Source organism: Lynx rufus, unplaced genomic scaffold (assembly GCF_022079265.1).
Source record: "Lynx rufus isolate CCGP_SWC_20201006 ecotype Redwood Valley unplaced genomic scaffold, mLynRuf1.p SCAF_33, whole genome shotgun sequence".
Classification (NCBI taxonomy): Eukaryota; Metazoa; Chordata; class Mammalia; order Carnivora; family Felidae; genus Lynx; species Lynx rufus.
Genome location: NW_025814849.1, coordinates 3,595,695 through 3,622,370, shown reverse-complemented (window position 1 = coordinate 3,622,370; position 26,676 = coordinate 3,595,695). Strand labels below are relative to the sequence as shown.

Genomic DNA, 26,676 nt, shown 5'->3' with positions numbered 1-26,676 from the left:
GAGACCCAGGCTTCTGGAGATTCTGATGCAACTCGAGTGTGAGAAGTGCCCTGGAATGTTCTTTGATGGGATTTAAACGTCCAGAACCTGACTGCCGGTACAGCACCGCTGTGGCTCCTCCCCGCGGTTGGGACAGCCGCCTCTCTCCTCCGTGTCACTTCCCGGGTCTTCTGTGCTAAGGGTTTCCTCATTAAAAGCGATTATTATTCGTGGGCGCCACTGGGAGTGGCTCAGAGGAACACGGGGGACGCCAGCTAAGACGAGTGCGAGGTGCTTGAAAGGTACGTGCTTTAGAAAAGTTAACCGGCAGTGTCCGTGTTCTTAATCTTCGTAGAAAATATGCAGCGTAAGGGCTTTGCTGCTCGGAGATAAAACTTGCTGTGTCATGTTGGCTTACGTGGGCCAACGAACGGGTCCGCGTTGCTGAGTTCTGAGAAGTCCGGCCATTGTTTCCAGGAAGCAGCCGCGCCACCTCCGGGGCCCCCGCCCCTCCCCCTGCCGCGGTCTCTTCCGTGGACAAGCGACGTCGTCGTGGACGGTTGTCGCGGACAGTGCCGGCCTGTTACGGTTCATGCTCCTCTCTCTCAGTTCACCGTTTGTGCCCACGTGGACGTGTCTGAGATCTGAATTCTCCTTTTTATGTCTTCCGTTTTAGTGCAGAAAGAACGATGATGGGGACACAAGTGTTGTCGTTGAAAAGGACCATTTCATGGATGATTTCTTCCATCAGGTAAGAGCCACGGAAGGAAGCCCAGCCGGACTGTCTCCAAACACAGTTAACATACCCGAGTGTTTGTGCTATTTGGAATAATACTAAAAGTAATATTACGAAGAGTTGCCGTGTGAATTACATTCAAGTTCTCTAGAATTTTTGGTGCCCTTAAAATACTTGGTGGCGTGGAGCCATTGTTCCGGGAAGTGCACTTGGGGAGGGGACGGGGCAGTGCTGGTTTGACCCCGGTCCCCTCCCAGGAGGAGCTTGGCGTCCCAGGGCTGGGTGGCGCCTGGCCGGGGCTTCCTCTCCTGACGTGATGCTGATGTGATGGGTAGAGAGCGCCCCTCCCGGGACAGGCTCCTCCCAGACCCTGCCACCCTCAGGTTCTCACCCTGGGAGCAGTGGTCTCCAAGCGAAGGGCCACCCGATCCTTTCCAGAGGGAGTCGTGGTGGCGGTGGTGCCCTCTGCCGATGGCGCCGGGTCAGGAGTGCCCAGCACGCACGCGACGACACTCCTCGTCCTTTTCCTCCACAGGGTCCCCACACGGTGACCTCGGGCATCAAAGAGCTCATACTGTGTCTTTTCTAAAACCACTGAACGAATCTTAAATTCCCCTGCTGGAAAGTCTTAGACGTAAGCAGGTAGATCACTGTGGGAAATCCACTCTGTCACCCATCAGCCTGGCGTTTCCCTGAGGTGCCCACCCTGGAGCCGCGTCCCTTGGATCTGACCTTGTACCGCGTCCCCTGTCCCGGGCTGGCCGCAAGGCCTTCCCCCTCCCTCTTAGCACCCCAGGGCTGCTGTTGGGGTATCCCGTGCGTAAAGGCTTAAACCTAAGTGATAGTTGACCAAATTTTGCGTGAATTCAAATTTTTGAAACTGAGTCACAGAACAAATAATTTGACTTCGTTAAACACGAAGAAACGTGTGCGTTATCTTTTTTGAGTGATGAAAACTTCATTTGCAGGGTTTATTTTGGTTACACTGAATCTAGTCTGATAGTTTCAGTGGACTCTTAAAATTGTTTATGTTTATTTTTGAGAGACAGAGGGCGTGAGCAGCGGAGGGGCAGAGAGAGAGGGAGACACAGAATCCGAAGCAGGACCCAGGCTCTGAGGTGTCAGTACAGAGCCCGACGGGGGGCTCGAACTCACGAACTGTGAGATCATGACCAAAGCCGAAGTCAGATGGTCAACCGACGGAGCCACCCGGGCGCCCCAGGTTTCAATGGACTCTTAAATCCAGGGACAGTCTAAACTGGCCTATTCAGTGTGCAGATTTGAAAAAAAAGTAGTATGTTAATGAAAACGTATTAAAAGTTATCAGTTTTCAGAATTCACTGAATATCTAGTATCAGCCTAGTCACTGGGTTTACGTATTTATTATGTTAGTTCCTAATTTTATCTAGTGGAAAACCATGAAATTAAGTTATTTGATACAGGGACTTACTTTAAGGCCCAAAGAAGTTAAGATACTGAATTTCCTTGTTTCACTTTGGAAATGAGACTGTTTTTAATTGTCTGGAGCTTACCTACCCACTTTGTGAAATTATTTTTCTATTTTTACCCTCTTTGGATGCTTAACTCTTCCAGAATTCCATTCTTTGTAAAAATGTATTTATTGTAAAGACCCACCTGGCATTAAATGATGTTGTCACCTCCGGTGGAAGAATTGTGTACAGCAGGTCATTGAATGCCACTCCCCATGTTTCTGGTCACTACACGGGTCCGTGTCGGCTGTAGGTGCCCCAGAGGCGTGGGAACGGGACTCCCGCTGGGAGGCTTGGCAGCATTGGGGTTCAACCGAAGTTCAAGTTTTCACTGGTTAGAGAGTCGTCGTATTTATAGTTAAGTCTCGTGGAGGATTTCTTGGTTAGACAACAGGTGATGTTGTTAATACAAACTGGTTTTTTGAAAATGGCCTTTGTATCTTAAATATCACGTAGAATGCTGTAAAAGATAGAATTTTGCACGTGGCCAGTGTTTAGTAAAGGACTTTGGAGAGTGCTCTTCGGGTGGCCAGGAAAGGCCCCCCTGGCAAAGATGACTTGTAAGGGACAGAAAGAGACCCCGTGTGGTGTCAGTGGCAGCTGTCAGCACCACCCTGCCCGCCGGCACCTGCACCGTGTGGGGGTGACAGTCCCCGCGTCGCGTCGGCCCCGAGGCCACGCGGCACCAGGGGTGTGAACGCAGACTCCGCGGGTCTGCAGGCGGTGCCTTGGCCTTGGGTGACGGTTGTGCCCTGGTGCGTTGGCTTCGGCTGAGACAGGAGCCCGTGCACCGAGGCCAGAGTGTCCCTGCTGGTGTTGAAATAGCAAACGTGTAAAGGAATCGGTTTTTAGTTGGTGTGTCATTTTCACACGGTCAGTGAACTTAAGCTGTGAGCGTGAGAAGTATACACAGTCCTACAGGACTTACGTCGGTGGGGGTGGCCCCCGGCCCGACGGAGTAGCACTTCGCCCTTCGGGGAAGGCGGGATTCTGTGTTCCACGCCCCTCTGGCACGTGCATTTTCTTTTTTTTTTTTTAAATTTTTTTTTTCAACGTTTTTTATTTATTTTTGGGACAGAGAGAGACAGAGCATGAACGGGCGAGGGGCAGAGAGAGAGGGAGACACAGAATCGGAAATGGGCTCCAGGCTCCGAGCCATCAGCCCAGAGCCCGACGTGGGGCTCGAACTCACGGACCGCGAGATCGTGACCTGGCTGAAGTCGGACGCTTAACCGACTGCGCCACCCAGGCGCCCCTGGCACGTGCATTTTCAAAGTGTGCTTCAGAGTTCGGACCGGGGTCCCGGGGGCCAAGACCCTTTCAAGGAGTCCAGGCGGTCAAGACCATGTTCATGGTGATCCTAAGATATTTGTCTTTTCCCCTCCTCCCCTCGCGAGTACGTGCGTGGAGTTAGTCTCCGACCGCCGCTCTCACAAATCGCCACCGCCCCAGCGGCTTGACCGACACGCTTGCGCTCTCTCCCGGTCCAGACGTCAGGAGTCTGAAGTGAGTGTGCAGCGCTCACACCCGCGTGCTGGCACGGCTGGCTCCTTGTGGACGCGCCACGGAAGCAGCCATTCCCTGGCCTTTCCAGCGACTGGCGCTGAAGGCACGTGGCTCTGGCCTCTGCTTCTGTTTTCTCACCCCCGGCTTCTAAATCTAACCCTCTCGTCCCCTTTCTGTAAGGACACTTGTGATTACTTCAGAGCAACTCAGGTAACCAGGGTAGTTTTCCCATGTCAGGACTCAGCCCCATCTGCGAAGTCCTCTTGCCCTATACGGGAGCACTCACCGGACTAGGATGTGGACATCTACCACGACGTGGAAGGATTTTGTAATGACTGTTTTAGGAAGGGTCAGTCAGCACTTAAGCTGTGTGCCCAGTCTGGTAATTCAGATACAGGGATCTGTTTGGATGAACCTTGCTGACGAGTACATTACAGTTTGAAACAAGTGTTCAATAGTGTAGATCATTGGGTAAAAACAATGACTACGAAGGCTTGGCCTCGTCTACGGTAAACACCTCCCCACGTGGGTATGACTGCTGGCATACCCTTTTTTTTTTTTTTTTGAAGATTTTTAATGTTTATTTTTGAGAGAGAGAGCGTGAGCAGGGGAGGGGCAGAGACAGAGGGAGACACAGACTCCGAAGCAGGCTCCAGGCTCTGAGCCCTCAGCACAGAGCCCGACGCGGGGCTGAAACTCATGAACCGCGAGACCGTGACCTGAGCTGAAGTCGGTCTCTGAACCGCCTGAGCCCCCAGGCGCCCTGCCCTGTTCCCGGCTGACTGCACAGAGAGCTGCAGGTGGCCGCGTGCTTCCCGGTGACGTCATCTGCGGCAACACGTGGGTCTTGACGGTAAAGGTTTGTACAACCTGATGGGTTTTGTTGCTGAGGGTTGATTGACACCGCCTTAGGCACGGCGGTATGGACCTTCACACGGTACGTGTTTCTTTGTCTTCAAAGTGAGTAATTCCCGGTGTGAGAATGGTAAAAGGCTGTCATTTCTTTATGTGGTGATTACTCATTCACTTCCCTCCTTTGTCCTTCCCTTTTCGGGAACGGCAGGTGGCAGCAGATTCGGATGTGCGCAATAATGATGACTTTCTGTCTGTCCTAGGTTGAGGAGATCAGGACCAGCATAGCTAAAATAGCTCAATATGTTGAAGAGGTAAAGAAAAACCACAGCATCATTCTTTCTGCACCAAACCCAGAAGGAAGTAAGTTGCTGGCTTTGAAAAGAAGTGCATCTGTTGTGTGTCTGTGCCTCTTTCTTGCTGCCTTCGAAACGGGCCTGGGCCCTGGCGGCACCTGCCGGAGGTCAGGCCGGGGGCTCATAAACACCCTGGAACCGAGCAGGCCACGCCCCGTCCTGACGCAGTGGTGGCTTCGTACGACCACCGCCGTGTCCCGTCCAGAAGAATACGCAGGGGGGGCTTTGCCGAGCTGCGGGGCCGTATCAGTGATGGGACCTCAGATGCGGACTTTCTGCATCCCTAGTTAAACAGGAGCGACGGGATTTTGTGTTGAGACGAAAGTTAACAAGAGATTGATTAGGGGGCTCCTGGGTGGCTCAGTCGGTTCAGCGTCCGACTTCGGCTCAGGTCACGATCTCGCAGTTCGTGAGTTCGAGCCCCGCGTCGGGCTCTGTGCTGACAGCTCGGAGCCTGGAGCCTGCTTCGGATTCTGTGTCTCCTTCTCTCTGTGCCCCTCCCCTGCTCATGCTCTGTCTGTCTCTGTCTCAAAACTAAATAAAACATTTAAAAAAAAAAAAAGAGATTGATTAGGAAAACAACATTTGTTAGGGCAGGTTTACAGGTGGCTTGAAGAGGAAAGGCTTTTGCACGCCATATGCCGTCCTGGGTGTCTGCTGAGGACAGCATGTGAGAAACGGTTTTAGATTAGCCCAAAGTCGGGGCCTTGGTAGTCGTAAGGGAGTGTTGCCTCGACCTGGAGAGATAAGTTTTGGAAACTTTAGGGGTGAGATGGCTCTGGACAAGCCAGAGACTGCAGATTGGAGTCTACCCGTCACGTGGGGATTTCAGAAATGGTGTCTTTACAGTAGGAACCCTTCAAGCCATGAAAACGGTCGGTCCCTCCACCATTTAGATCTTCCTCAGTTTCTCTGGGTCGTGGTCTGCAGGGCTTGCTGCAGACGCCTCGCGCATCCTGCACTGTGTTTATTACCAGGTGCTTTGGATATCGGTGTTCACGTAAGTAGCGTCTGCTGCAAATTTTATTTTCTGTTCGTTTCCACGCGTTGACCTGGTACCCATTGTCCTGCCCGATTACTTACTAATGCTGTTAATTTCCGTGTAGATTGCGTTGGACTGTCTCCGCACCCAGTCGTGTCCTCTGTGAATAATGACATGTTCCCCCCCCCTTGTGCTTCCTATTGTTGACTTCTTTCGGTGACCTCCGGTGTGGGCTTGAGTGTAAGTGGTAAGGGGGCGCTCTTACTCTCAAGTAAAGAGGAGAGTTGAGAGCAGCTTTTTGTTAGATTACTTGATGTAGCCTTACGTTGAAAAAGTAAAAATCTTAAATTGAAAAAAAAAAACCCACGTTTTTAATTTTAAGATTTTGCATGTCTTATAAAACGATGCTCTGACCCTCTGTAGATGCCTTATCTTACGATTTAGAAGAATGTTTCCCAAAGTGTGTTGTGGGGCACGAATCTCATCGGCTGGCCTATGTCACTAAGTGCTTTGGGAGCCTCATTGTGCCATAATCCCTCTAGAGAAGTTACAGTGTACTCCGAGCAATAAAGGCCCTGAGCAGTCCTGCAATAAGGAAACCTGTGTCAGCTTTGCTTAGTCTGTTTGCCCACAGCAATTTTTTGTGTAATTACTGTATTTTATTCTTTTGTTGAATGAATATAATTTATTGTCAAATTGACTTACATACAACACCCAGTGCTCATCCCAACAGGTGCTCTCCTCAGTGCCCATCACCCGCTTTCCCCTCTCCCCCATCCCCCCATCCACTCTCAGTTTGTTCTCAGCATCCAAGAGTCTCTTATGGTTTGCCTCCTTTCCTCTCTGTGTCTGTTTTTTTTCCCCTTCCCCTCCCCCATGGTCTTCTGTTCAGTTTCTCAAGATCCACACATGCGTGAAAACATATGGCATCTGTCTTTCTCTGGCTGACTTATTTCACTCAGCATAATACCCTCCAGTTCCATCCACGTCGCTACAAAAGACCGTATTTCATTCTTTTTTTTTTTTTTTTAATTTTTTTTTTTTCAATGTTTTTATTTATTTTTGGGACAGAGAGAGACAGAGCATGAACGGGGGAGGGGCAGAGAGAGAGGGAGACACAGAATCGGAAACAGGCTCCAGGCTCCGAGCCATCAGCCCAGAGCCTGATGCGGGGCTCGAACTCACAGACCGCGAGATCGTGACCTGGCTGAAGTCGGACGCTTAACCAACTGCGCCACCCAGGCGCCCCCGTATTTCATTCTTATTGCCGTGTAGTATTCCGTTGTGTATATAAACCACAACTTCTTTACCCATTCCTCAGTTGATGGACATTTAGGCTCTTTCTATAGTTTGGCTACTGTTGAAAGTGCTGCTATAAACATTGGGGTACAAGTGCCCCCATGCATCAGTACTCCCGTATCCCTTGGGTAAATTTCTAGCAGTGCTATCGTGGGTCATAGGGTCGGTCTATTTTTAATTTTTTGAGGAACCTCCACACTGTTTTCCAGAGCGGCTGCACCAGTTTGCATTCCCACCAGCAGTGCAAGAAGTTTCCCGTTTCTCCACATCCTCACCAGCATCTGTTGTTTCCTGAGTTGTTCATTTTAGCCACTCTGACCGGCGTGAGGCCCACAGAAATTTTTATGTGACGCCTGTTAACCTCTTGTTTAATTTTTGGGAGAACTGAATTTGGATAAATGTTCGCATATTTTTTTCCTCTTGAGTGATTTACCTCTGAAAAACTTTTGCTGCCAAGAAGTAGCAGATCAAGCTGCCGCTGCAGTAAATGCGGAACTCTCAGTGCTCAAAGTAGTCCCTTTTGGGCCCTAAGTAAAACGATTGCTTCTTTCTTTTGTACGTTTCGTGACAACGTGTGAACCGAGACGTGGGAAACCACGTGCCAGTGCTTTCGTGGTCGAACTTTGAACAGAGAAACGTAGTCACCCTTCTCCTGAACGACAGGGCCCTGCGGTGAGGAGCCCAGGGTGAGGCAGGTGGCAGGGGGCTGCCGGCCTCCCAGCCCTTTGTCCTGGGCGGGGGGGGGGGGGGGGGGGCCGGGGGGGGCCCGGGGGGGGGCCGGGGGGGGGCCCCCCAGAGCCGCTGCGGCCCAGCCCCCCAGCCTCTGGGCCGAGCGGTGCCTGGGCACGGTGACCACCAGGTGGCGCCACACTGCAGACGGGCGCCCGGTTCCTGGGCCTGCAGCTGCTGGATGGAGGACGGGTGCTGTTCAACATGCTTTTTGGGTTTTTTAGCGAGAAGATCTTCAAGTCCGTGGGAAAGTTGCCAGGACAGTACAGAGAACACCCCCAATCCCTTCGCCTAGGTTCGCCCGTCGTCCGCATCTCCGGGCATGTGGCCATGCGTGTGCTTTCCGTGCCTGGATGAGCACACGCGGTGTTTACCGACACGTGTGACACGTGTGGTGTGTGTGTTGTCGTCAGTTCTGCCGACTCGTGTCAGAGCTGTGCTCCTGTGTGTGTGTCTCCGCGGGATATGCTCTGTGCGCCGACACCGTAACCATCTAAGGCAGAAAAGTCGACGTTGATAACGCACCGGGATCCGACGTGCAGTCCCTGCTTCCCATCTCAGGGACTGTCCGGGGACACCCTTTATAGCCCCCTGTCCCCTCCTTCCAGGGCCCAGTCCAGACTCACGCGCAGAGGACACGGGCACGGGTGCCGTCAGAACTGCGAAGCGTTGAGGCGCGTTGGGCCTTCGTCCCCACGGACAGGCTCTGCGCTCCCGTCCACCCTGCCTGAGCTCATAGCATCCCCCCGCCGGGTGTCCCTGATCGGTGTGCGTGGTGGACCTATCACACCGCTTTCCCGTCGGTCTCCTACGCCCTAGTAGCCGACAGCTCTCTCTGGGCTCTTATCCGTAAAATAAAACGTGGCCGGGCTTTGCCTTTTTTCCAGTTTGATCGTTTTTTGTCTCTAAGTGCTTTTAGTCTGTTTGCCAGAATTCGTGATGTGACATTGGGGCGGACATTCTTGCTTCTTTGGTACCTTTTCTCTCTTTTCATGCTTTCTCTTGGATTGGTTTTTAAGAATTTTATCCCCTCCACCGTGAGCCTGTTTATATGAACTACGTCCTGTCACTTTGTGGTCGTCCCCTAGATGACAGTGTGTATTCTTTTTTTTTTTTTTTTTTTACCGTTTATTTATTTTGAGAGTCAGAGAGCATGTCTGACTGGGGTAGGGACAGAGAGAGAGACACAGAGAGTCAGAGAATGCAATCAGGCTCCAAACTGTCAGCACAGAGCCCGATGCGGGGCTCAGTCTCAGGGACCCTGAGATCACGACCTGAGCCGAAATTAGGTCGGACGCTTAACCGACTGAGCCACCCGGGTGCCCCCACAGTGTATATTCTTGATTTAAGATCTAATGTAAATCTGTACTTTTGTTTCTTCCGGTAACACATGGGCCTTAGGAAACTTTAACCCCATCTTTCCTTAGATGCACATATTGACGTGTGTATATAATAGATACAAGTAATATAACTATTTGTATCTTACCTTGTTTTGTACAACTAACCTACGGTTTGGGTTTTGATCCACCCACACCGCTGCTCCTTCTTTATCCCTGGGCCTCACACCTTCCATCTGAGACTGTTTCTTTCTATGAAACACTGTTGGGGTGCCTGGGTGGCCCAGTGTGTTACGCGTCTGACTTTTGATTTTGGCTCAGGTCGTGATCCCAGGGTTTTGGGACCGAGTCCTGCTTCGGGCTTTGCACTGAGTGTGGAGCCTGCTTGAGATTCCCTCTCCCCTCTCCCCACTCCCACCCACCCCGCTCCTCTTCCCTGCTTGTGCACTCCCTCTCTCCCTCTCTCCCTCTCTCCCTCTCTCCTTCTCTCTCTCTCAAATTAAAAAAAAAAAAAATCAAAACACTATCATTGCTTTTAGTTGGGAATAGGTATTTGTCTGAAATTTTCCATCTGTAATCTTGTTCTTGGAGGATGTTTTCGCTGAGTGTAGGAGTCTGTTGGGAAGTAATTTTCTTTGGCCATCTTGAAGATCTTGAAGTTATCTTTCCAGTGCCTTTTTGTTTGTTTTTTGTTTTTTGTTTTTGTGTTTTTCAAAGTCACCTGTCGAATTGTAGCTTTTAAGATACTTGGGTTTTGGTCTTTGCTTTAGCAATTTTGTGCTGACGTTTCTGGATGTGGTTTTCTTTCTGTTTGCCTGCTTTCCCCAAGGCCTCTTGGATCTTTCAGCCCACGCCTCTGACCACTTCAGCCACTTTCTCTCCGCGAACCGTCTCTGCCCGATTTCCTGTCCTCTCTCTTTGGGAGACTTGAAGTCTGTGTAGTTAAACCTTTTCACTGTACTCGCAGCGTCTCCTGCCCTCCGCTCTCTGTTTCCCAGAGACACCGTCTCCTCGTTTTACTTGGAAGTTGTGTTTCTGAGTCATCTGCGGACCTCTCTTTGCCCGTTGAGTTATTTCTGGGTGAGAGAAGTTTTGGTCCCGCAACGTCACCTGGTTCCTTTGTGCACCGTCCGGTTTTCTGACAAAGTTCTTAATTTTGTGTTTTACCCCTTCGAGGATAATGATGTCAAAAGTCTGTGTCTGGTGATCCACTAACAGGCGCCCTGTGGGTCTGTGCAGCTCGTCTGCTGTTCTTTGTTGGCCTGGTTATTTTTGGTGGAGTCCTGGGCTTTGTACGTAAAAGCTAGTAGCAGTAATTCCAATCCTAGGAGAGTATTTTCTTCTCATTTTTTAAGGTTCATTTACTGGGGCACCTGGGTGGCTCAGTCAGTTAGATGTCTGACTCGGGCTTGGGTCATGATCTCGCGGTTCATCAGTTCCAGTCCCGTGTTGGGCTCTTTGCTGACAGCTCGGAGCCTGGAGACTGCTTTGGATTCTGTGTCTCCTTCTCTCTCTTCCCCTCCCCTGCTGGTGCTCTGTCTCTCTCTCTCTCTCTCTTTCAAAATTAAACATTAAAAAAATTACCACCCTTCATCTTTAAAAACAAAACAAAAACAAGTCTATTTACTTATTGCGAGAGAGACAGGGACAGAGCAAGTGGGGGAGGGGCAAAGAGAGAGGGAGAGACAGAATCCCAAGCAGGCTCCATGCTGTCAGCACAGAGCCCAAGGTGGGGCTCGAACCCACAAGGAAGCCGTGAGATCATGACCTGAGCTGAAACCAAGATCGGACACTCAACCGACTGAGCCACCCAGGCGCCTCAGTATTTTCTTTTTTAAAAGATGATTTGTAAACGTTGCTGACAGGTGGCAGGGGCTGGGGGAGCAGCTGGCTTCCTCCCTGGGTGTCCTTCTCCTGCGTCTTCTTCCCTGCCCGTGTAGCTTTATGGTGTCTTTAAGCAGATTAAACGCACGTTTCGTCCAGCTTTCCGGACAGTTCCCAGCAGGAGTGTTGAGAGCACCACGTCATTTCTCAGTGGTTTGAAATGGCACCTTTGCCAAGGACAGCCTCGCGGCCCACTGCTGTGGCTGGCAGTGCCCCTTTCTCGTCTCTCACTTACGCCTGGGCCCCCGCCTGCCTGTGAGCAGGGAGCCCGGGGTCTCCCCCTCCTGGAACAGCCCAGGGGCTTTCTTATCCAGCGAGGGGAGGGCTCCCGGGGAGTGCCAGCGGGGCTCTGTCTGCACTGATCCACCGCAGCTCCGTCCCCCCCCCCCCCAGCTCATAGCTGTGCCCCGTCCTCAGCGGGGCCACACCCCTGCATACATCCTGCCCCGTGTGCGTTTGCCTGTAGACTTGGGCCCTCGCTCTGCCAGCCCGGACACAGTGTGGCCACCAGCACTCCCCTGAGGGGCTCGCCTTGCTTGGGTAGAGGAGAGCACAAGAGAAATCAGACGCACGGGAGAATTTTTTTTCCAGGATTTGGTTAATTTCTGCTTTTCTTTCTTAGGTCTAGGTGTTAGCGACGGATCCGGTGACCTATTCCACCAAATTAATGGCTGCAAACCAGCCAAGTATAGGTGCACATCACAGTCACCTGGGGGCTTGTCAGGTCCCATTGCTGGTGGCAGAGTGGCACCCAGAGGTCTGGGGCGGGGCCCAGGAATGAGCATTTCTACCAAGCTCCCCCTGCCACTGAGGTCCCTTGGTCTTGGTGAACCACTGGCAGGATCGATACTTTTTCTTAAGAAATAAAAACACTTGAGTATTTGCCAAGGATGTTGTTCCATTTGTAAGTTTATTGGGCGTTATTGCTGTTGGATGTTATAGCTCAGATACCTTTTTTTTTTTTTTTTTTTTTTAAGAAACAAAGGAAGACCTTGAGGATCTGAACAAAGAAATCAAGAAAACTGCCAGTAAAATCCGAGCCAAGTTGAAGTGTGAGTTTAAGGCTTTGGCTGCGTTTGATCCTTCATGGCGGCACGTGGCTCGTCTTTATTTCCTTTATCACTTTCTGTTCTTCCACATTTCTAAATGTCCACACGATGGGCACTTTAAATTATTTGTGTGTATTTGGAACAGCAAGTCTGTAAATGATTCATGAGTCGAGAATTCTTTTACTGCCGGCTGGGAGGAGGCTGGGAGGACCGAGGACCAGGGGCTCAAGCTAATGGTTGTTAATTGGCATATTGAGGACCGAAGCACGAATATTCAACAAGGTCAAGCACTTGCCGATAAAGGGTTGACCTCTTAAAGAGGCGTGTCTGTAGGACGCTTGTGGCCAAATTGCAGACACGTGAGAAGGCGAACAGTCCTTCCCACGAATCACGAATCACGGGTTCTTCTTCAATCCTTTACGTGTAGGTTCTGTTGAACGCTAAGTGCGCGGGGTTTAGCCTCTGTGGAGCTGGAGGTTCAGCTCTAACAGGTGGTTTTTGGGAGGGGCCTGCTGGAAAGACACATTGTATTTAATTGTTACAAAAGAGCGTTCACATCCAGGAAATCTCTGCAGATGGGAAAGAACTGTTTTGGGGACATTTCAGACAGGTGGGAGCTGGGGGGGGGGGGGTGACCGCCAGCTGCCACCGTTCACACCCTTCATCTGTGCGCCATGCAGGGGCTCAGGGGCTCCCACCTACCAGGTGGCTCAAAGCCCGTCCAGACGGTGGTTTCATCAGTGTGGATTCCAGGGTACTCGAAAACAGAAGGATTTTGGCCCAAAAGTACAACCACAGTGCCGTGATTATATCTAGGTCAGATCATTGTGGTTATTGGTCACGAAATACCCCATGGGAATGCACGCGTCCCCAGTGATCTTTGAATTTCTTTTCACAGTGTGTTTGAATTGGGTTCTCAATAAGGACCCTACCCTGTGATTGGTGACGTGTCACTTCAAGTTTAAAAATTTTTTTTTTTACATTTATTCATTTTTGAGAGACAGAGAGAGAGACAGAGACAAGCAAGGGAGGGACAGAGAGAGAGGGAGACACGATGCGAAGCAGGCTCCAGGCTCTGAGCTGTCAGCACAAGGCCCGACACGGGACCCAAACCCACGAGCCACGAGATCATGACCTGAGCTGAAGTCAGACACTCAAGGCGCCCCAAGTTTTTAAAACTCAGATTGTCTTTGCATCTTCCCCTGGAAGTTTTCTTTTGGTTGGAGAAACCAGGGCATTTGTGCATCAGAATTTGCTACGCTTCAGGGTTTTAAAGCCGATGTCACCCAGGTTCCTCTCTCTTTCCTGTCGGTTGATAGTTGACTTCTCCAAACCCAGTGAGAGTCGGGCGTTTTGTTTTGTCTTTTGTTTTTCTTTGAAATGTTAAGATATAACACCTGGTTTTGTTTTGTGAAATTATCAACAATGGATGCTTGTTGCCAAGATGCATACATTTATGAGGAATCGAAAAGATAAGAAAGAAAAGTAGTTTGAGGTTTGGCTTGAGAAACATCCATTGTTTAGTTTAAAAGGTGACTCTTTTCCTGTTCATTTCCAGCTATCGAGCAGAGTTTTGATCAGGATGAGAGTGGGGACCGCACCTCAGTGGATCTCCGGATACGACGAACTCAGGTTTGGTCGTCGGCCTAGTGAGCACAGGCCTCTTGTCTCCCTTTCAGATTCAGAATAGTTTGTCTTTACGTCACATGAATCCGTACAGCATCTCTGTGTAAAAGGTCGTGGTATCTTTGGGTGACCTCCGTATCATGAAGAAAAGATTCCACGCTGCGGGCCCGCGTTGTCCGAATTCCCCGAACCCTGCGGGCTTGGGGGGTGAGGGGTCTGTGGTGCCCGCACCGGGGTCCAGGCTGCTCGCTTCTGCCTGACCGTGTGGGTGCCAGGCCACGTCCGCTCAGCGGGAGGTGTCCCGTCTGTGAGCCGGGGGCTGTTGTGAGAGTCAAGCCGGGTGACGCGCGTGACGTCCCGGGATGGACTCCGTCTAGAGCTGGCTGCCACCCGTTCGGGTCCAGTTGAAGGGCAGGTGTGACCGTTGTGGTTTCTGTGCCTCACTTGCTACGGAAGAAGTGAATGTCGTGTATTAATTTCGTGTTTCCGTGTTAATAGCATTCAGTACTGTCTCGGAAGTTTGTGGAGGTCATGACGGAGTACAACGAGGCCCAGACTCTGTTTCGGGAGCGGAGCAAAGGACGCATACAGCGCCAGCTGGAGATCAGTGAGTGAACGAAAATGCTGTTTTGATACAAAAGGTCCTCTTCTTAAGGTCTGACGTGAAAGTTCTGTGGCTCCAAATCAGTAGTTCATCTCTGTTTTTGCCAATATTGCAAAGCCTAAAGCTTTTCCAGAGCTTCCTGTTCATTGAGTCACCGAAACGTTTTCTTTACGTCCCTCAGAAAATCCTTGGTGAGTGGACTTTAAATTACTTTCTGGTTTTAAAAATGTTTGTTTATTTTATTTTTGAGAGAGAGCGTGTGTGCACATGCGGGCAAGGGAGAGGGAGGGGCCGGAGAGGGAGGGAGAGGATCCCAAGCAGACTCCGCGCTGTGAGCACAGAGCCCGACGCGGGGCTCGAACTCACGAACCGTGAGATCATGACTTGAGCCGAAATCGAGAGTCGGATGCTTAAAAACGGAGCCCCCCGGGCGGCCTCGCACTGCGTTCTAACTGGCATTGCTCCTAGGGTATTAATCAGACTTGGGAAACGTCCCGCCATCAATTGCTCAGGTGTCTCTCCGTTGCCCCCAGCCCCCCTGCCCCACCTTGGGAGACAGTTCTCTGTGGGCCTCACACTGACTGCCCTTTGCTCCAGACGGTCTTTCAAGGACGTCTGTGCGGCCGTCCCCCTTGGACGATGGAGCTTGGCTGCCGCCGGGCAGAAGGCAGTTTGCTGACCGCAGGAAGGTCAGTCCGGTGTGCTCGCTGTCCGCTCCCTGTTGGAGAAGACCGGGGCTCCTCGGCCGCGACACGGCCTCACGACGGGTGCAGTGTCCCCCGGGGTCGGGGAGCCCAGACCAGCTGTGAACTTGAACCTCATTAAATGGCATCTCCACAGCCTTCTTGAGATCCAGTTAACGTGCCGCACGAGCGATTTCCAGAGTGGGCAGGTCCGTGGTCGTCACGTCCACACAGTCCAGTTGGGAACATCTTCGTTCCCTGGAAGAAACTGCCCCTGTCATCAGTCCTCCCCGTGCCTCTTCCCCGGAGCCCTCGAGCGCCACCAGCCTCCACAGATCTGCCCATTCCGTACGCTTCGTGTAAACGGAATCGTACAATATACGGGGCTTTTGGGACCGGCCTCCCTCACCTAACGTAGATTTTTCAGGGTTCGGCCATACTGACGCGGCTGGCATGCCCCCTCTTTCCCGGATGACTTGTGTTGTGCTGTGTGCATAGACCCCGTGTGTCTGTGGCTCAGGCGGTGGCCGTGTGAATAATGCTGCCGTGAACACTGTAATCATGACGTTTCCTCATTTAACTTTTTTTATGTGTGACACAAATTGTAAAACGTAACGATTGTCAACTGAGTTTTTCCAAAAACCTGTGACTGTATTTCATAGAGAATACGAATACGTTCAACTCAAGGAAACATACATAACAACCAAAACATAGCAAGTATTAAAGCGTCTGATTCTAATGTTCAGTCTTTATTTACGATCTTCTAATAAATGCTGATAACATACGTTGGTATTCTCTTTCCATAAGCCAGAATTAGACTTTTACAAAAGCCAGCGTGCCAAAAAATTACGTGTCAACGCCCTTTTTAGAGTTCTCGTTCCTACTAAAATTAGATTTTTGTATTCATTCCAATTATAAGGTTTTTTTATGAGAGTTTTCCAGTTTTTCCTGCTTGTTAGTCTTATGTTAATTTCTCTCATCATTAACACTCACCCAAGAAAGCATATTTGAAAGGTTAGAACAATGTTGCTTGAAAATGTTAACTGGGGCACTTGGGTGGCTCAGTCGGTTAAGCGTCCCCACTCTTAATTTTGGCTCAGGTCATGATCTCACAGTTTGTGGGATCAAGCCCCGCGTCCAACTCTATGCTAGCAGCTTGGAGCCTGCTTGGGATTTTCTCTCTCTCTCTCTCTCTCTCTCTCTCTCTCTCTCTCTGCCCCTCCCCCCTCAAATAAATAAACTTAAAAAAAGGTTAACTCAGGTTTAGTTGCTAACTTCTGGTTGAAAAAGTCATTTTGAATTTTTTTTAATGTCTATCTTTGAGAGAGAGAGAGACAGAGCATGAGCAGGGGAGGGGCAGAGAGAGAGGGAGACACAGAATCGGAAGCAGGCTCCAGGCTCCCAGCTGTCAGCACAGAGCCCGATGTGGGGCTCGAACTCACCAGCCGTGAGATCATGACCTGAGCCCAAGTCGAGTGCCTAACTGACTGGGGCACCCAGGCACCCCCGAACGGTCACTGTAAGTGTCGGCTCGTTCTGAGTGGGGCCTGTGTTCATCTCACAGCTGGAAGAACCACGACCGACGAGGAGCTGGAAGAAATGCTGGAAAGCGGGAGCCCTTCGGTCTTCACCGCAGACGTGAGTGCCTGGGGGGCTGCGGCCGCATTCCCGTGCCTGTGCTTTCTCTTCCGAGCCGCCCTGAGTTCATCGGTATTTCTCTCTTGCCTTTGTTTCCCCAAGATTATATCAGATTCACAGATCACTAGACAAGCTCTCAATGAAATTGAGTCTCGTCACAAAGACATCATGAAGCTGGAGACCAGCATCCGGGAGCTACACGAGATGTTCACGGACATGGCCATGTTCGTTGAGACCCAGGTAACGCACACGTTTTCCCTTGTCTGGGACGGACGCCTGGTGTTGGTGAAGTGTCGGGTCCAGGTACCCGAGAAAGCCATTGTTCCGGATCCGCTCTCCACATTTGGAAACTGAGTGCGGTGTTCTCGTGAGACAGATGCTGGAAACATCTGTCTGAGGCCGTGGCTCACTCACTCGCATTATGTGTGTCCACACGACAGCCTACCTACCAGGTGGCCACGGGCGGCAGACTTTCGTCAGGGAGATTTTTAGTGAGATGTGCAGGTATCGTGCTGGAGTTTTGAGTGAAGAGGGAGCTATACAATCTTATGTGTGTTTATACACATCTGTATAGATACGGTCGTGTGTAACACACGCACGCGTGTGTACGTGCATGAACTCGGCTCCATAGGACAGTGTGCACAGAAGGAAAGAGATGTACCAACTCGGACAATAACAGTGCACCTGTGGGGATTTTAGTTTTCTTCTCTAAAACACGTGTACTTTCACGTTTTTACGAGGAACGTGTATTAGAACAATAATTGGGAGAGAGGTTTTAGAAGTCTTTTTTTTTTTAATTTTTTTTTTTCAACGTTTATTTATTTTTGGGACAGAGAGAGACAGAGCATGAACGCGGGAGGGGCAGAGAGACAGGGAGACACAGAATCGGAAACAGGCTCCAGGCTCTGAGCCATCAGCCCAGAGCCCGACGCGGGGCTCGAACTCACGGACCGCGAGATCGTGACCTGGCTGAAGTCGGACGCTCAACCGACTGCGCCACCCAGGCGCCCCAAAAGAAGTCTTTAGAGGAGTAGGCCCCGAGGGGCCTAGTCCATGCCACAGATAGAAGCCTGCACTCTCTGCGTGGTGTTCTTTGTCCCGTTCGCAGGCCGGGAGGGCGGTTCCCCCGCAAGACAATGGAAGCAGTGTAGGCAGTTCTTAACAAACCTGAAATCTGGTGTAAACCACGAGCCGACGTGTTCCCGTTAGGTGTGTGGATACGTTTGTTCTGGCTCCCGTGAGTCTCCATCAGGCCTTCCGTGGCAGTCGCACTAGCGAGTGAGGCCTGCACGCGGCCACTTGCGGATTCAGGGGTCAGGTTCAGCTGACGCCTGTGCCCTGGGAGCGTCCACGTCGGACCTCTTAGCTAGATCTGTCCTCACTCGCCGGCAGGCTGGTTTCGGGTGCACTCTGGCAGGAGTGTTCCGGGAGAAGCTTAAGCCCTGGCCGGCTTGTTTTCTGGGTTGTACGAGGACGACAGGAAACCCATCCGCGTGCGGGACTCACTCTCCACGTGGGTCACCGACCTTTCGAAGACCACTGTTTTGGAAGACGTTTATCATCAAGTACGTGAAAACCTCAGATACCGTGCGATTGCCGGGGGAAATGAGCAACCACGGGCAGGCCCCCCCTTTCTGGTCGGTGGGGAGCCCTCGCCGAGGCCACACAAGCAGTGTGTCATTTCTGCCAGCTGCTTCTCCGGAAGTGTTCCGAAGGGAGCGGCTAGGCCGTAAGGGCACCGCGTTGCTTTTGTAATCGTGGAAGATTTTAGTGTGCTGCAGGCGTTAATTATTATGGCTCCACACCAAGTATGTCGCGTGAAGCTCCGGTAGAAAAATGGCCATATTCTCAGCTCTGTTTCGTTGTTTGCTTTTAGAAGTCGGTTAGGGATGCGTTATATTGACTCGCCTAATTCAAACTCTGTGTGTAGTCAAAACGCTAGTAAGCTTGAGCTGGTGAGCACGTGACTTAATTATGCGTCGTTCTCCTAACGCTGCGCCGTCACTGCTGCAGATTGTGTCTGCTGTGGACAGAGAGCCAGGTACGGTCTCCCCTCCCCGCCACCTCCCTGCGCCCACCTCGCGCCACGGTTCCCTTCACTTGGCGAACTTAGTGTCAAACAGACCGATGTTTTAAAGAAATCACCACAAGTTCCTGTGCGCTAGAAAGGACGTCATTGTCCCTTGTGTGTGTGTGGTGACAGTAAGAGATTGGTCTCGCCTCGAGTTAGCTGCCTCTCCTTGGCTGCGCCCGCCGTCACAAGGAGCGCACGTGGAAAAGCATGTCTCAGAATGTGCTCCGTTGTGGCCCATCCCTCTCATCCCTGTTCACGCTTTTTAGAGTGTAAGTTACATTTTGATCATCACGTCGGCACATTTGTAATGTTCTCATGTTCTCGTAAACGTGAAAAACATTCGGTGTCCGTCATGTGCACGTTGCGTTCACGTGAAGATGTCGTTGGTGCTGTGGCGGCCTTGGGGGTACGTGCTCAAGTCGTGGGAGAATGTCCTCTAAGCTTGAAACTTTTTGTTTCTAGGGCGAAATGATCAACAACATAGAAAAAAACGTTATGAACGCCACAGACTATGTAGAACACGCTAAAGAAGAAACGAAAAAGGCGATTAAATATCACAGCAAAGCTAGAAGGGTGAGTTTGGTTTTTAAGACTTAAAGTGCATTTTTCTCTTCATTTCTCTTAATTGATGTAGCCCGACTTAATAGCTATTCCAAGAAGTAAACGATTGCTTAAATTCTTACTTCATTTTACAACTGAAGCGCTTCTTTTGCTAAGAGGTTTTAGAGTTTGTTCCGGTGAACGTGCCGTGACTGTGTTCTGAGCCACGAGACCCACAGCCTGGCCGCCTCCCATTCTCGAGTCCTCTGTGTCGTGGGCCATCAGCTGGCGGGTAACGCAGAGCTAACGGGACTGGAGGCTCTCAAAGCCGTCGGGTGCGCACTTTGTGCAGCGACCACTCGATTCTTTCCTTGGGTTGCTGTCTACGTGTCTGGTCCGGAGACAGAGAGTTCCCGAGACCGGGCCTGAGGCTCCTGTAGCGGCCCCGCTCGGCCCTGGGAGTCGGAGTGTGTGAATCCTGAGTGTGCTGTGCGTGGGCAGAGCTCTTGTGAGGACACAACAGAGAGACGAAGTTAAGTCCTGACTCCAGGACAAGACAACTCTCCCCGCAGTTCCTGGGTTTCCTCCACCCCCCACCCCCCCAAGTGTAGAAGTTGGACACAAAGCCCCCCGCCGTGCTGCCCCGTCCTGCGGGCCGGCCGTGCGGGCTCACCTGCCTTCCTGGGAGCCTGCTTGCCCGCTGCCCGTCGCCCACAAAGGCCCTACCAAGAGGCGGTTCCGGGGTGCTGGGGAGAGAGGAAGGGCGACAGTTTGTGCGAGGAGTCAGCGTGCGGGCTGAACGCGGACACAGGACGGGAGGCACGCGTGGGCTCGGCTCAGCCGGCCAAGCCCGGGCCCTGCTTCTCCTGGGGCACCTCTGCACGTGGTCATTCCCTCTGAGATGGGAGGCAGGGCTGCCGACGTCACCGTGTTCCCGCTTTTCCAAACGCTCCCAGAGGACGTGAGGTGATGAGGCGCACGCGGCAAGTTCTCAGTCTCCTTCCGGGCGCGGGGGACTCGGTGACAGAGTCGTTGGCAGAGGGCGGTTCTCTCCGCTTCTCCGTGACCCAACCAGCGGGCCGGCCAGCGAGAACTTGAGTGAAGAGATGACCGCTGTGAACAGCCGGTGCCGTGACCCGTCTCCACCCTGACTGCTGGCGAGGCCTCACCGTCCTTGGCGAGTGTCAGCCGCTCAGAAACGAACTTACCCCTCTGTCCGTGAACACCTGACCTGTGAACCCACACTGCCTGTTTGAACTTGTCACCCTGCTCTCAGACGCCCCGCGGCCGCGGCCACTCACACGGTGACCGTCCCCTTCCCTGGGCGGGCCACCTATCTTCTGGGGCCTGGCGGGAGCCGTGGAGGAGTCCACCGCCACCTCGAGCAAACGGGACCAAGGAGGGCGGGGGCTGATCACGTGGGCCGCTGCCTTCTTACCTTCCTTCCTGAGCTGGGCCCGTGGCTGTGCGCGTGGGAGGTGAGAGAACAGCACGCGTGCGTCTCAGCCCCTCGGAACTTACCCGCACGCCATGACCCTGCGGCTCGCTCCCTGCTGGTCCTAAGGCTTCTAGAACCGTCTCCAAACAGTCTGACCTTATTCAAGGAAAAACCACCCTTTTTAAGAACTACGAGCTGCTGAATGATTAATTAGCTGTCCTGTAACTTGCACGTTAAGAGATTCCCGTGGATCGTTTTGTTTTCACTGAATGAGGTCTTCTGATGTGGCGATATGAAATTAGCGTGATGTAATCAGCTTGCTTTCCTTTGACAGAAAAAGTGGATAATTGTGGCTGTGTCAGTGGCTGTGGTTGCCGTAATTGCTCTAATTATTGGCTTATCGGTTGGCAAATGATGGTGTGGACGACGTGAGTGTGCGTGCCCCCCTGCCAGCGAGGCAGTAAGTAACTAATCAACTAATGTACTTATTAACTTTGCCAATTAGCTAACAGTGATGCTTGCCCAGTCCTCATTGACCTAAAAGTAATACCAGCCGCCAGTGGAGCGGGGCCCGGTCCCGCCGCTGCACGCACGGAGGGTGAACGGGCGGGTGGGGGGCATCTTTACACGGGCCCTTCTCCTCCTGCGGCCCGATGCAGCTTCCGGGGCGCTCGCACCGCCTGGCGTGGCAGGCGCGCCCCCGGCCCGCTGGTCACCCTGCGTGTAGCGGCCACAGTATGGTGGTGCCTTCTCCGTTGGCCGGCACTTCGCGGGTTAACGCACCTTTGACGTTTTCGCTTTTGCAACAGTTGCTTTGTGAGACCTCCCCACTTGTGGTGTGACTGGCTTGGAGGGAAGGGAACCGGAGTTTTCTGGAAAAGCCCGGGGGTGAAAATCCTCCCATCTCCCTGGGTTCCACGAGCCGGCGTCCCGTCCGTTTTCCGGTACCTCCTGACTGTCGTGCGAGCCTGTGCTGTCAGCCTGCCGGTCAGTTTACAACGTTCTGGGGAGAGAAGGTCTCTGTCGTTGACAAAAGCGACTTTATTTTGTTCACTGTGTGACTGTCCCCTTTCTCCAGACTCCGGTACATTTGTGTTTTCCTCTGGTTTTCTCCCCATGTGGGAGCGCCCTCCTCGCGTGACCGAGGAACGCTGTCCCACGCGTGTCCCTTGAGAAGGGTGTCTTGCCGTGGTCATTCGACTGTCGTTTTGCAGTGCCGGGTGCCAGGACGGTGACAGGCAGTCCTTGAGGAATTCCTTGTCTCCTCTCGAAAGCGACTGCGGCACCAGGCCGGCCCTTTATTTCTGCAAAGGGAGATAGCACGGGAGACAGGGACCCCGCGTGCGGCCAGGTCCCGCCACTGCTTTTCGGCCTGGGACAGCCCGTTTGTGTGGCTTTCCTGGTGCTGGGAAAAATGATGTGTATGATTTTCTTTGTCAGGGTAATAGCACTTAAGAGCTATTTTTATATAATTTTAAAAATACGTGGTTTCTTAATTTTTCCTAGTGGTCATAATATGTTGGTTACACTAAAGATTAAAATTCGTTCTTAGGTTGAACCCAGCGATGTTGTTAGGTAATGCTGTTAAATGAACACAGGTTTTAAAGTTTATTTATTTATCTCGAGAGAGAGAGAGCGCAAGCCGGGGAGGTGCAGAGAGAGAGGCGGGGAGAGAGAGAATCTCAAGCAGGCTTCATGCTGTCAGCACAGAGCCTGACGCAGGGCTCACGTCTGCGAAACTGTGGGATCATGACCTGAGCCGAAATCACGAGTCAGTCGTTCAGCCGACTGAGCCTCCCCGGGCGCCCCTTTTCAGGGTGACCCCTCAGGGGGCAGTGGGCTTCTGGGCCGTGGGCCCGGATGGCTGGTTTTTACCCTAGTGTCTTTAAATACGAACGCAAAACAATCCTCGGTAAGACGCGCCAAAGCTTACACCAACGGTTATTTCTTTTATACACGAGTGGTTGCTGTCCATGATTACACGTTAGAAAACGTAATTTATTCTTTCAGCAGGTGGTGCAGGGGGGCCTCCCGGTGGGCCAGGCCCTGGGCCGGAGGCACTTGGTGGGTAACTGAATGCCCACCGCCCAGCGGCGTGGGCGGGGCTCTCCGTTCCCACCCAAGGAGGCAGGCGGAGCCCGCACCCTACTGCGTTTGTCTACGAGGTGGAGGTGGTGGCGCTGCGACCTGCACTCGGACAGGACTGCGCCCCAGGGCGCCCCGCCCGCCGAGGAGAGGGGCACGCGTGTGGGTGCAGCTGGCAGCAGGGCGCTGGACAGAATGGTTGTTAAAGCTGGAGATCTGGGTGCAGGAGCTCGGCCGGCGTGGGCTTCCGGGGAGCGGCACCGGGGGCCGGTGGGGAGGACGTGCACCCGCGAGGGGGCCCAGACGCCCTCAGGGCCAGCACCCCGGGCCCCGGAAGTCAGAGCTCGCGTCCAGGGTGGCATTTCCACGGGGTACCCGGGTGCGGTGAGCAGGTTCCGGAGCTGAGGGGTGGCCGCTGCTGGGAAGCCCGAGGAAGAGGCCGTCTCAGATCAAGGTGCCGAGCGCGGTCCGTGGGAGCGCGTGGCGGGCCGCGGTCCTCACGCCGGGCGCGTGTGCGGGTCTGACGGAGAGGGGGTGTCCCGACGGCAGCTCCCCGGTCCCTGGGTAACCGAGCGGAAGTTTCCCGAGGGGCCTGCCACGCAGACCGTCAGAGCGCGCGGTGGCTGATGGAGGTGCTGGTGCGCCAGCTTGGAGCCGTGCGCTCAGGCAGGGTCGCCCAGAGGGCCCGCCTGTCATCTCTGTGCCTTCCTTCCCTTCTCCCGCGGACGGTCCCCCGGAGGAGACCGGCTCTCAAGCCGAAGGTAGCGTAGCTTCTAGGTGTGCAGGACACGTGTTCGTGACAGAGGAACCACAGAAGTGCCGTGCCGCCCGCTTTGGGCCACAGGCGCAGCGGAGGGCTGAGTGAGCTTGCTGCCTTCGTGCGTCCGCGCATCGGGCCTCAGCGCAAAGACGCGTGTAAGCGACACCGTCTTCGGCAAACGGGAAGTAGATTCGTTTAAAGTTCTAGAAAGACATGCGGCGCGTCCGAGGAATAGCGGCTCGCAGTGTTCGTGTGATCGGTAGAAAGTGTCCGCTGAGGACCCCACGTGGTGCCAGGTAGACGCTGCCTTCCCCCCAGGGGCCCACAGTTGTTGTCCAGCAACACCTGCTGTGATTTATTAAGTTCCGTTAACTCGGTATGTGCACCCGGTGCTTTGCCTCTGGAACTTGGCTTCCCCGCCCCTCCCTGTCCTGTGACCTGGGGCCTGGGCATTTTAAACTCAAATTCCAGGAGAATTCTGTGAAGAAATGACATTAGCGATTTCTTTCCTTTGATACCTGGCAAATTATGTGAATTAATTAATGTTTTTTTCTTTATCTTGCAGAAAATGATGTGCATTATCATTTGTGTAATTGTTTTGCTTGTGATCCTTGGAATTGTCCTAGCAACAACCTTGTCGTAGCGACCGTATCCCGAGAGCCACCGTCCTTGGAGTCAGACCGCAGGCGCAGCGAGCCGGCGAGCCCGCGCCCTCCCGTCCCGTGGCTGAGCCCCAGACACCGTGACGTGTGGTGCTGGGCGCCGGTCTCGTTGCTGAGGGCCAGGGGGAGGCGCCACAGGATGCACCGTCTAGCGAAAGTCCGTGAGCGGGATGGGTGTGACGAGCTAACCCAGACGTCCTTGGACTCTGAAGAGCACATCACCGAAAACTAACAATGTGAAACTTGTTTCAGTGGCCTTAAAATAAGGAATGATTGAAAATTTCATTTTTTTTTTTTTTTGTATTTCAGTGTTAAAAGTACATGTGAAGTTTAATTAGGAATATTTTATGTCATGAAGCTATGAGATTTCAGGTCTGAGCCTTCCTCCCTCCCCGCCCCCCAGCTAACACGCTAACTAAGAGTCGTCTTTGTACTCCGTTTCATTCGTGTTTTGTTCGTAACAAAAATTTGTATCGTCACAGAACTGTTTTGTAAGATATCGATAATTTTAAATGTTTATAAATTGTTTAATATATTAACATCTTAATTTACTCCGTTTTTATATATCGAATATTGCCTTTTGAAGTAAATAGGAAGCGTCATGATATGACTAGAGCCTTCTTTGCACAGTTGTTTACCAAGTTTGCCATTGGCACAGCACACATCGGCGGCAAAGCCCCCGAAAAGCCTTTCAAGTGCCTTCTGTTAATGCTGATTCACAAGGTTAAAAAATGCACCTGACGGCCTCCGGGAAAGTCTCCATTATTGCACTGGGCCCACTCCTACCTGTTCCGCTGCCTGAGATAATAAATTAGTTACTGCCCGTGAGAGACCACCGCCTCTTCTTTGTTCGTTAGAAATAAGGTTTGTGTGTCCCTGTCTACGTCAATAAGGTCTGAACTTAAGACGGTGAGAAGACCGAGATTGAGTACTTTCTAAACTCAAGGAACTTACTCCCAGACATTAATTCCTCTAAATGTAAACTGCTGTACAGATTACTTGTAAATGCTCTTGGTAAGTGCTTACTGTTCTGCTGAACTGCAAAAGTAGATTCCCAAAGTTCGTAGGAATCCATGATAATTAAACATCTGTATCGCGCGGTGATGTTTCTTAGTATAATACGGTTTATTTTTTGACGTGTATCACGCGTGGGCTCTTACTAGGGAGCGGACCTCTGTGAGACGGCAGCTGGTCAGGACTGTGGGTGAACGTGTGAAGGATGTTCAAAATGTCGCCAAGCTCTCATTACTTGCGGATGCGATCGACCGTGTAAGCGCGTGCCTGCATCCTGACAGTGGCTTGAAAACTGATAGAGCCACGCTTGCTTCCACACGGTAAGCGTGAGTGAGTCGAGCAGTCCGGAAACTGTGCTCTTTATGTAATACGATTATGACTTCCACTCGTTCCTCATTTATGCACGCAATGGCTTAGCTTAGACTCGGATCGGAATGGACGCCCTTCATTTGCGTGATCACCGCTGAGTGCTCAGAGTTAGGAGAGGAGCACTCTGGCTGCAACGCGTGTTTTTAAAAAGTCTTTACGTGGCCCGTCAACGGGGTCCGCTCGCTATGTGTGCACAAGTCGGAGACGCGCCTTGAAGGACATTTAAATATTTCGCGATCTTGCCTGTATTAGCACAACTCTTGTGCACTCGTTTGTGTCATCGCGTCCGCGTGCAGAGCAGCGCTCTCTGCTGGTGGCGGCCTGTGTGCGGCTGGGCGCGTTCTCCAGCTCTGGCTCGTGAGCCTCGCCTCCGGCAACGGTTCCGACTGTCCTTGTTCAGGTCATTCTTCCGAGATTCACCAAACTTGTGCTTCTGTAGTTGGAGTTCAGGAAAAGCCTTTTGATTTCTGTTTAGGAGAACATCGAAGTCAGTCATCGGGTAGCGCTGCTGTACGCATGGACCCCAAGCACCCGTTTGAGATCAGATTACAAAAGCTATGCTTACGGGTTCCCTTGTTACTTTTTATCATTCCTTCAAATATTTTATGTTTACATAGAGAAAAAACTGCCAGAGAACCAAAACCAAACTGACTTTCTGTCTCGTCATTTCTGGAAAGATTTTGGGGGGAGATGTTTTATTGCATATCCATTAATAAATTGTTCTACTAAGAAAATCACTCTTTCCTGTGGCCGTTATTGTGTATAATAATGTGACTTAACGATGTTGGGCGTCTTCGTTGCGATTACGAGGCTCGGTGCCTGGTGTCTTATGCAGGAGCCCATCCGGGTCCTTGCTGTTGATGGCAAACGCTGATTCAGGGAACTTGGGTTACATTTCAGAGTCAGTGGCTTCGGTGGTCATGTCCACCAGACAGAATCTCCTTGAGTAACGGGGGAGGGGGGGGTCCTCCTGCCCCCGTGCTC

At 52.1% G+C, this 26,676-nt stretch overlaps 1 protein-coding gene and 1 long non-coding RNA gene across 5 annotated transcripts in view; both read left to right on the top strand.

Annotated features, from left to right (window-relative positions):
* STX2 (syntaxin 2) overlaps positions 1-26,426 on the top strand; it is a 36,123-nt gene extending 9,697 nt beyond the window's left edge. The window contains exons 2-12 of one of the 4 annotated variants that reach the window (XR_006964665.1): positions 656-730; positions 4,827-4,926; positions 12,128-12,202; positions 13,758-13,831; positions 14,324-14,432; positions 16,677-16,750; positions 16,853-16,990; positions 19,287-19,397; positions 21,137-21,262; positions 21,612-21,789; positions 24,213-24,296. Coding sequence is in view for 3 of the 4 variants with exons in the window: in XM_047093224.1 (XP_046949180.1) it covers positions 656-730; positions 4,827-4,926; positions 12,128-12,202; positions 13,758-13,831; positions 14,324-14,432; positions 16,677-16,750; positions 16,853-16,990; positions 19,287-19,397; positions 21,137-21,217 (837 nt within the window). In the remaining variant the exon portion in view is untranslated. Of the gene's footprint in view, positions 1-655; positions 731-4,826; positions 4,927-12,127; positions 12,203-13,757; positions 13,832-14,323; positions 14,433-16,676; positions 16,751-16,852; positions 16,991-19,286; positions 19,398-21,136; positions 21,263-21,611; positions 21,790-24,212 lie in introns of all 4 variants that reach the window. The other 3 variants (XM_047093224.1, XM_047093225.1, XM_047093226.1) reach the window with 3 other exon arrangements.
* Positions 7,739-8,818, top strand: LOC124522040 (uncharacterized). Its single transcript, XR_006964666.1, has 2 exons — positions 7,739-7,872; positions 8,538-8,818. It is a non-coding gene; the product is annotated as an uncharacterized LOC124522040 (long non-coding RNA).
* Positions 26,427-26,676: the final 250 nt, after the last annotated feature.